Source organism: Dendrobium catenatum, unplaced genomic scaffold (genome assembly GCF_001605985.2).
Source record: "Dendrobium catenatum unplaced genomic scaffold, ASM160598v2 fragScaff_scaffold_1024, whole genome shotgun sequence".
Taxonomy (NCBI): Eukaryota; Viridiplantae; Streptophyta; class Magnoliopsida; order Asparagales; family Orchidaceae; genus Dendrobium; species Dendrobium catenatum.
In genome coordinates, this window is record NW_021319486.1 from 3,715,097 (window position 1) to 3,724,450 (window position 9,354).

General features: G+C 33.2%; 1 protein-coding gene across 1 annotated transcript; it reads right to left on the minus strand.

The window, feature by feature from the left end:
- Window positions 1-2,322: 2,322 nt before the first annotated feature.
- On the minus strand, window positions 2,323-5,388 carry LOC110097157 (two-component response regulator ORR9). The gene is made up of 5 exons (XM_020823406.2): window positions 5,250-5,388; window positions 5,068-5,159; window positions 4,874-4,951; window positions 3,515-3,585; window positions 2,323-2,738 (listed from the first exon to the last, which is right to left on the minus strand). Exons 1-5 carry the CDS (start codon window positions 5,350-5,352, stop codon window positions 2,480-2,482), a joined length of 603 nt encoding a protein of 200 aa, XP_020679065.1. The 5' UTR covers window positions 5,353-5,388; the 3' UTR covers window positions 2,323-2,479.
- Between the last annotated feature and the right edge of the window lie 3,966 nt (window positions 5,389-9,354).

Sequence of the window (9,354 nt, forward strand, 5' to 3'; positions counted from 1 at the left end):
GAGTTTTAGAATAAAAATTTATTTTAATAAAACTAATTGTAAGTCACAGAATGATTTCGTACGAGCTAGAGAAAGTCGGCAGTCCACTGGCGATGGATCATCTTCTGGATCGGCCCACATTTCTGAGTATCAGACATGGTCAGAAGTTGTTGGTGGAAGACAGAGGGGGAGGGTATATCAAGAAATGAGAAAGGCATTTGCTATTGAGGGCAGTTCATACACCTTTGCATTTCATGATCCAAGTGGAGCTGAAGAATCTGTAAGCGAGAGGGTTGCAGCGCTTACTAGAGAGATTGAAGAGATGAAAAGGATTCAATCTAGAGAGATTGAAGAAATGAGAAAGGTTCAGAATGAAATGCAAGCAGAGTTGCAATCCTACAGAGCTGAAAAATAGAGGAAGAATGACCAATAGGAGCAGCCATCTGCAGACAGTGAGGATATAGATGATGATTAGATATTTTTTATGTTTGATGATTGTATTAATTAGAACTTGTGAACTTCTGAACTTGTGATTGTAACATTATCATGAACTTACTTGTGAACTTGTGATTGTAATCTTATGATGAGCTTGTGATTGTATTTTTAATTTATGGTTCTGATGAATATAGCGGCGTGTTGCCCAACTTATCTTGCTTTTTCTGCAGGTTTAGACTTTAGGGTGAACCTCCCTCAAATAGAGGGGATGCTGTCCATTTTTTTTTTGCAGGTGTTACAGGTTTTCGGCGGCTAACCGGCGGTTTGGCCGCCGGAAACTACGATACCAGACGGCCAATAATCAGCCGCCGGTAAAGGCATTACACCGCCGGTTTATTACCAGCGGTTACCGACGGCCACCGGCGGTGTTACGGTGGACATCCGACGGTTTTGATCGTCGGTAATACCGACGGCTAGACCGCCGTCTAGCACCGGTAAAGAAACCGGCGGTCTACCAGCGCTTGCCGGCGGTTTTAAAAACAAACGACGACCGACTAAACCGCCGAAGGACCGTCGGTAAATTGACCGCCGGTAAGCCGTCGGTCAAATAACCGGCGGCGTCACGGCCGAAAAACCGCCGGTCCAAAATCCGGTTGTAACCGGTGGTCTAAGCAGCCGGAAAACCGCCGCCAACATAAACCGCCGGTGAAAGTTTCCTACGCGATTTTTTCAGGCGGCCAAAAAACCGCCGTAAAGCCGCCGGTAGTCCAAAAAACCGCTGGTTAATATAGACTAACCGCCGGATTTCGGCATTTTTCCTGTAGTGGTTGCAACAATCGCTGCCAGCCATCGCCCATTTCGACCAAATACTACCTGTCGGAGTGACGACCACTATCGTCGTCACTCATAGCTCACCGCCACTGATAGTTTCCGCCACCTGCTATCTACTGCTACCACTGCCCTTGCTGGCGAACACCGACGTCGACAACCACCGCATTTGCCATTGGTTGCCACCACTGACCACCACCCTCTTTAGATTTTACATTGCACTCATTTTACTTCAAGCAACAAAAAAAAAAGTAATCTAATGCATTCATTTTACACTCATCCAAAAAACTCTAAAGTATTGATTTTATACTGCATTTCATTTACACTACATCCACTTTACATTGCATTCATTTTTTTGGCAATCAAATAACCCCTAAAATGGTTTACAGTACATTTACATTAGTTTACTTTACATTCATTTTTCATCCAATCAAACATTAATATTTTTGAAATTCCTGCATTTGAAATACTCTACACTCACTTTACATCCAACAATACAACCCCTTTAATATTAACATAAATAACCCTCTTCTTTATAAATAAAAATTATAATTAAATTTTCAAAAATAACTTTACTGATATTATATCAACTTGTGAACCTTGAACTAAACTAAACATCACAACTTGATACTTAGTTTTTGCTGATTATTCGATTAACTGTCAAATGGGTATTTTAAAAATGATATAATGCTTCCTAACTAAGCCATGCAGAATAATAAATAGTTAAACACCAACATTAGTCAAATTAAAACGAGATAGTAAGGTTAATAAAGAATCTACGGGCACATTCAGAAGTTCAGATCTAGAAAATTATTCATCTCGGCTTTATTTTCTCGTCCGATTGTTTGAACGAACAGTTGGTTTCAGCTTTCTGAAAGAACTCGACTTGTTATTTCAAAACTAAGCTCTTGAACTGAAGCATAGATCCACACTCATGCATAAAAAATGTATATTAAGGCTAATTAGCAACCCATTAATCAGCATATAGTTTTAGAAGTCTAACTGAGTGCTCTTCTTCCTGTGTTCATGGCAGAATATACAGCACTTTGCATCCAATACCCTCTCCTTCAGAGAAAAAAAAAAGAGTGATCAGATAAATCCATCTATTTATTCTTCTCCTTCAAAGACAACTCCATTATATACACACAAACATCTTAAAAATGATGTGGAAATTCAATCACAGTAAAATTGAATTAAAAGAAGAAAATAAGACAGATTTGTAAAATATTTTCAAGTATCACAACACAGTTAAGCTATTAGTGGTGTTATTTGAGAATCTTGGCCTTGTCCTCTCAGGTGAAAGCCCTTCTTCATTAGCTTTCCTTTTATTGTTTCTGCTGCCACTGTTAATAGTGCTGAAGTCAATATTATTATTGTTATTGCTTCTCTGCTGGTCCTCTTTAGATTTTCCTTTGAGCATATGAGGCCTAAGCTTATTCATATCGGATAGTTTTACTGGTTTTAGTAAGAATTCTTCAGCTCCTTCTTCCAAGCATCTGTGATCAACACGCATAAAGAAGCAAGAAATTCAAGTTGCATATCAGGAAAAGGTATTTTAAGACTATTAATATGAGTTTTCTTACATAAGGATAGAATAAAATCTATAAAAGAGCAAAACAACAGATCTTCGGATTTTGACAGATAACAAAAGAGCATAGATAGAAATGACAACACTTCTCCTTTATTCCAATTCCTAAATTTGACAGAGTGAGGCCATATAATACATATAAATAGGAATTATTAAACAATTTCGACTGTTTTTATGTAATGCATAAATTTTTAAGCTTCTCTTGTTGATATGTCAAAATTACATTTTATTTTAAATAAGTTTAATAATTTAAATTTTCATGCAATTCATGTTTTTGATATCAAATTCTACAATGAATTGTATTATGGGTATACTATTATTCATTGAATACTATTTATTTATTATGCGAAGGTTTCATTTCGGACAGCTTTTTGACTGCTTTGTTTTTCAAACAACCAATATTTTTATTTGGCTACTGCTTTCTCATTGCTCATCAAAAATTTTACGGTGAAAAACTATTTTTTGCAATCATAATATCAAAGTTATATTCTCAACAACAACTTTGCAACCAACTTTATAAAATGATGCAGCCATCCCGAACAGATCCTTACTCTAGTTGCAAACAAGCTCAAATTCGAATGAACTTTTGAGCATTACTATAATACTCAATTTGTAGCCCTAAACATAAGCTTTATTGTAATGTTGCGTGAATATAAATTATTTTGAAAGGGAGCAGCTTCTCACCTGTTAATCCTTGACGGCACATTCTCAGATGACATTATCACAACTGGAATATCCTTAAAAGCTGATGATTCCTGAATCAATCACCAATAAAAACATATCCATTAGTCTCTATAATCGATTCATTTATGACATTAACAACAAAATTCAATATTTTTAATGAATGAGGAGCTGTTTGGCTACAAAATATTTGAGACGTTTTTTTATTGCTTCATAAAAAAAAAAAAATTTAGAGTAAAATATTCTTAAAAATAGCGAAAAAGTATTGTCCAAAAACTGTTCCAAATAAAACCTTACCTTAAGTTTCATCAAATAATTTTTTGGCCACATAACGAATACTGTCTTCTAAAATCTCTTTAGAGATTAAGACTTCGTTTAAGACGGCTTTCTTCTTGCTTTTTAAAACAAATTTTTAGTAAAAAATTTCTTGAATTTAAAATTTTTGTACTAAAAAAACTATTTTGAAAAGCAGTACGAAAGCTTTCCAAACGAAGCCTAAGACTTCATTAGAGATGACTTTCTTACTGCTTCTTAAAACTATTTTTAAATACAAAAATTAAAATTTTTTGTACTAAAATGATGCTTTAAAAAGCATTAAGAAAGCCATCCCAAATAAAACCTAAATATAAACAACATCATCAAGCCTCTATCCACTATAAATCTTTTTTTAATTATATTTTGTTAAGAGTGAAATTCTCATTCAAATCTAATAAAAATATCATTTCTAATATTTAGATAAATATTTTCTACACGTCTTTTAGGGTTACAGATTAAATATCGAAATTAATAAGTCATTCGTGAGCAATATCGAGCGGCTGTTTGGTATCTTATTTTAGACAAATTTAAGCAAGATTTCCTGTTAAACGGAATTCCGCAGATTTTAAACTTCCATGACTCTCATTTTAATTAAAACTATTTTTTAACATAAAATTAATTTTTTTTGTACTAAAATGATGCTTTAAAAACCATTAAGAAAGCCACCCCAAATGAAACCTAAATATAAACAACATCATCAAGCCTCTATGCATCATAAATCCGTAGATTTTAAACTTTGATGACTCTCATATAATTTATTTATTGATAAACTTCAAATTTTATTAAATCAGATCATTCATAGAATTTACAAATTTAATTATTTCTCCATCGCTTTAATCTAAAATATCAAAACAGATGCCCAATAATATATAAAAAATTAGCATTTCAAATGTCAAGAAAAAAAATGATTTTATATATATATAAAACAATTCACAAAATTCAACACCTCGGGATTTACTAAATCTAAATTTACAATAGAAATCTAAATTTACAATATTTATTAAGTCCCAGAGAGAGAAAAACAGATAAAGAAAAAAAAAAACTCACCTTGATCTTCTTCAAAAGATCATACCCACTCATTTCAGGCATACAGTAGTCTGTAATAACCAAGTTGACCTCAATCTCCTGAAATCCACAAAACGAGAAAAAAAAAAATCCATCTTAAACAAATCCGCCAAGACATAGAAAAAAATCCCTAAATTTTCTCCATAAATTACACGAACAGATTAATAAATTCTTACATGCTGGCAAGAAGTAGCAGAAGATGGTCTCTCTAGATCTTCTCGGAGACCCAAGAACTCAAGCGCCTTACTTCCTGACTCTACAGTCGTCACTGAAACGAAGAAAAGCCAATTAAAATAACTGCAAAATCTGCTGAAAAGCATACGCGATGGAACAAAATGCCCATTTCTCAATTAAAAACCTTGAAAAGACGACGTTTTGAGGAGTCTTTCAATAAGCTTTCTATCAATGAGGCTGTCATCCACTGCAAGAACATGGAAAGGCGCCTCCGAAGCTACAGCCATAAAAAAATCCAATGGATTCGGATTGGATTAGAGAAGAGAATGAAGGGCGATTATGGTTTCCTCAGTGTTTTTTCCGACTTTATGATTGAATCCGACCAAAATCAGAACTCGGGGAAAGAGAGATCTGAGCGTTTATCAAATATCATCTTTCTTCTTCCTCCTCGAGAATTGGGTTGGATTTGAATTGAAGAGCAAGCGAGCTCGATTAAATTTCCCTTCTCTGGTTGTCGTGGCTGAAAGCTTTTGATTTTAAGCTATGAATGGTAACGGTAAGAAGAACCGCGGGGTAAGATTAGTAAGGGTCGTTCGCAAATCAGGGAGTTGCAAAGAGAGGTGAGAGTGTGAGAAATGTAGGATACGACATATCCGCAGAGATATCGTAAGAGCGTTTGTTTGCCTCGTTTAGCACTTTGTGCTTATAAATGTGGAATTTGTGAAATACTTCGAGTTAGATTTTCTTGAATTTAGTGATTGTTCATAGGCTATTCTTAACTAATAATTATAATATTTATTTTTAAAATAATATTATGAAACATAAAAATTTGAGATTTGTTGTGCGTCAGGACATTCACGACGATAGAGAGATGAAAAATTTAACATCCTAGTTTTATATGAAGATCCAACATATAGAGATAATAAAGAGGGTAAGAGTCATCAGAAACCCTAAACAAAAATAATCACAGGATCTTACCTATTTGAAATGATTCCACTAGAGTATTTCCATTAATTATAAATGATGATCTTCCTCGGGAGAAGACGCTGGCTCGATGTAGTAAATATACATCATATAGAGCACATTACATAATTGAAGCTGAATGAATCTAATGATGTGAGAGTAGTTCCCAAGAGAATAATGGCCTTTACATTTGCTCGATAGAACCGCAGTTGGGTGATGGTGGTTTGAATGCCATGGTCGGCGGGTGAAATAGGTCGTAAGGATCATAGTCATACGATGGTGGTCGGAGGGATCTTAATCGTCAGATAACTGAGAATGGAGGGACCATAATAGGTGAACGACGGTGGTCGGAGGAACCGTAGTTGGTAGAAAGAGGTCGAAAGGACCGTAGTCAGATGACGGGGTCAAAGGGATCATTGTCGGGTGATTGAGGTCGAAAGGATTGTTGTCGGCAAGGGACGAGGGTCAAAGGGACCATAGTTAACGAGCAATAGAGGTCGGAAGGACCATTGTTGGGTGATAAAGGTCAGATGGATCATAGTCGACGATAGATGATAGTCATAAGGACCACAGTCAACGGGTAATAGTGGCCAAAGGAATCTTAATCGGGTGATGGAGGTTAAAGGGACCGTAGTCACACAACTAAAATCAAGGGTGTCATAACCTGACCTGATACTACGCACATATAATACCATATCCGATTGTGACAAAATTAAACCCAAGATCTAGTTGAAAAAGCACTTATATACTACATAGAGCTACTATTGAATGCAATATAAAGTAGAAAACTACTGAATCTATAAAATGATTTTCTACATATCATCCAAAAATACATACACTATCTGAGATATCTATAATAGTGCTTGATAACAAAGAAAATAACAAGATCAAAGCCAAGCTTGCAAAAAATAAAACTAACAAAAACATACCTACAACACATGTTGGAGTTTGTTCTCCAAAACTACTCAGCTTGCTCGTTACCCTTTCCTTGGCCTGAAAATGGAAGCAAAAATAGGAGTGAGCTAATATGGCTCAATAGAATATCACAGCCTAAAACATATAAAAAACTGAAAGTACTATGTTGTAAGATAAACTGAAGTACTATTCAAAAAAATTAAACTAAAACTGAAGAAGAAACTGAAATTGAACTTCATATAAGCATTTAAAAGAATTTAATAATTTAGGAAAATGTACTAAAACCAAATGAATTATAAGCAGACATTTATTTTATCAGAATAGCTCTTAGCCCAAATTTTTATATATATTTATAGCTTCGTTAAGAAAATCCCACCTCAGTAGTTCGTAAGCCTCGACATAATAGAATCTCACCATGGTCGCCCACTTGCATCGACATAACATAATCCCACCTTGGTCTCCCATTGCTGTCGGCATAATATAGAATCCCACGTCAGTCATCCATTGGGACGACATAACAAAACCCCATAACGATCACCCAATGGCACCAACATAACATCACATCACATCGTATCATATCATATCACATTTTCTTCACATTTTTTATACATTTCATTAATTAAAGTATAATTGGATTAAATTCTGAAATGATTAAAATGCTTTAATGGTAGACAACATAAATACTTAAGTTTTAATTGAACTAAAGAACTATTTTTAGATGTAAAAAAAAAAAATTTGAATAAGAAAAAATAACTATTTTTTTAAAATCACAAGTAAAAAAAAAAATTAGAATACACTCAAAATATTCATAATCTAAATCTTTATAACATATTAAAAATTACATGATAAAAGTTTTACCAAAATAAATTTATTCTTATTTTTTGGTAACAGAAATACAAATTTGATCAAAGAAGCCTAAAAAATATCTAATTATTCAAAACTAAAATAGGCAAAAATTAACCTACATCGATATGAGCAAATTTCTCAACTAGACCGATAGACAAAATATGATTCTATGATCGTAAAACCCTTGCTTTTCTTCTTCTCTCTCCTCTATATTTTTTAAATTTCTAGTATCATTCTCTATTGCTGGAAACAAAATAAAGAAATGGAAATTAATAATATTAATAGCGGATTAAGATTTTCTAATATGATAATATATAAATATATTAAGTTTAAAATAGTAAGTATGCCATTTAAATATAAAAATCATATAATCTTTTTTATATCTTCAAATTTAGAGATTTAAAAATTATAAAAAAATATTCATAAGTTAGCTAAGCATGCCTTGAATGATCGGGTGAAATCAATTTAAAATACGAATACATAATTGTCCCAAAAAACCCATTGTACCAATATATACCAATTTCTTAGAATTACACCACTTCACAAAAATTATGAAAAAATAGTGAAATTAAAACATAATATATGTATAAAGACAGTTTATTATTTGGACTAATATGGCTCTAAAAATATTTTTTACTATTTAAGGAAAAAATATTTTTACTATTTTAGGAAAAAAATATTTTTGTGTGAAATTTTGAGTTATAATAATCCACCCACCTTCAAAAATGACATCCTCGATATTCTCAGATCAAAATAAGTCAAAATAAGCTTGAATTTAGCTTTCTCATCTTAGATTCCTTCTCCCAATCTTTGGCGATCATGTGCTTCCACTGCACCTTAAATATCATAATCTATTTACTCCTCAATTTCCTCACGTCATATGACAGAATCCTATCTAGATCTTTATAATACATACTCAAAATGAATTCTCATGTCATTACCATATAATCTCTTTCTAAAATCATATACTCACTTCCTTAATGACGATATATCAAAGACACTATGTAAGCAGAACGATCAATTCTCTCAACAATCTCAAAAGATCCAGCGTACCTTAGACTAAGCTTATTAATTCTTCCAAATATGCTGACACCTTTCATCAGTCTGACTTTGACATAAATAAATCAACCACTTAAACTTTTCTCCAACCTATATTTCATATCATAATAATTCTACTACCTATCTTATGCATCTCTCAATCTTTTTCCGACCAGATTAATCTTTATTATAGTATCATAAAAACAATTGATCATATCACCTATCTGTCACCCACCTCTATAAAAAATAAAGTATAATTTTATACCCAATCCTTGTTGAATATCTCTCCATAACCTAGAGGTAAACCGATTGTCGCGATTGGATATAATCACCTTTTATACACTATGCAATATAATAATATCCCTGATATAAATAAGTGTCAACCTATCTACCATATCAATCTATCAAATTTGAATAAAATGTGTAGACTTCATTAGTCGATCAATAATAACCTAGATGTCATTATGCCCCTGTCTCGATCTAGAAAAAAAACTCATAATAAAATCCATTGCCACCTCTTCTCATTT

Bases quoted from the DNA above. Each gene is read 5' to 3' on its own strand.
- LOC110097157 (XM_020823406.2), bottom strand. From the start codon at position 5,352: ATGGCTGTAGCTTCGGAGGCGCCTTTCCATGTTCTTGCAGTGGATGAC. The intron at 5,160-5,249 runs GTTTTTAATTGA...TCTTCGTTTCAG, and splicing joins CAAAACGTCGTCTTTTCAAG to TGACGACTGTAGAGTCAGGA. The intron at 3,586-4,873 runs GTGAGTTTTTTT...TGATTGATTCAG, and splicing joins ATCTTTTGAAGAAGATCAAG to GAATCATCAGCTTTTAAGGA.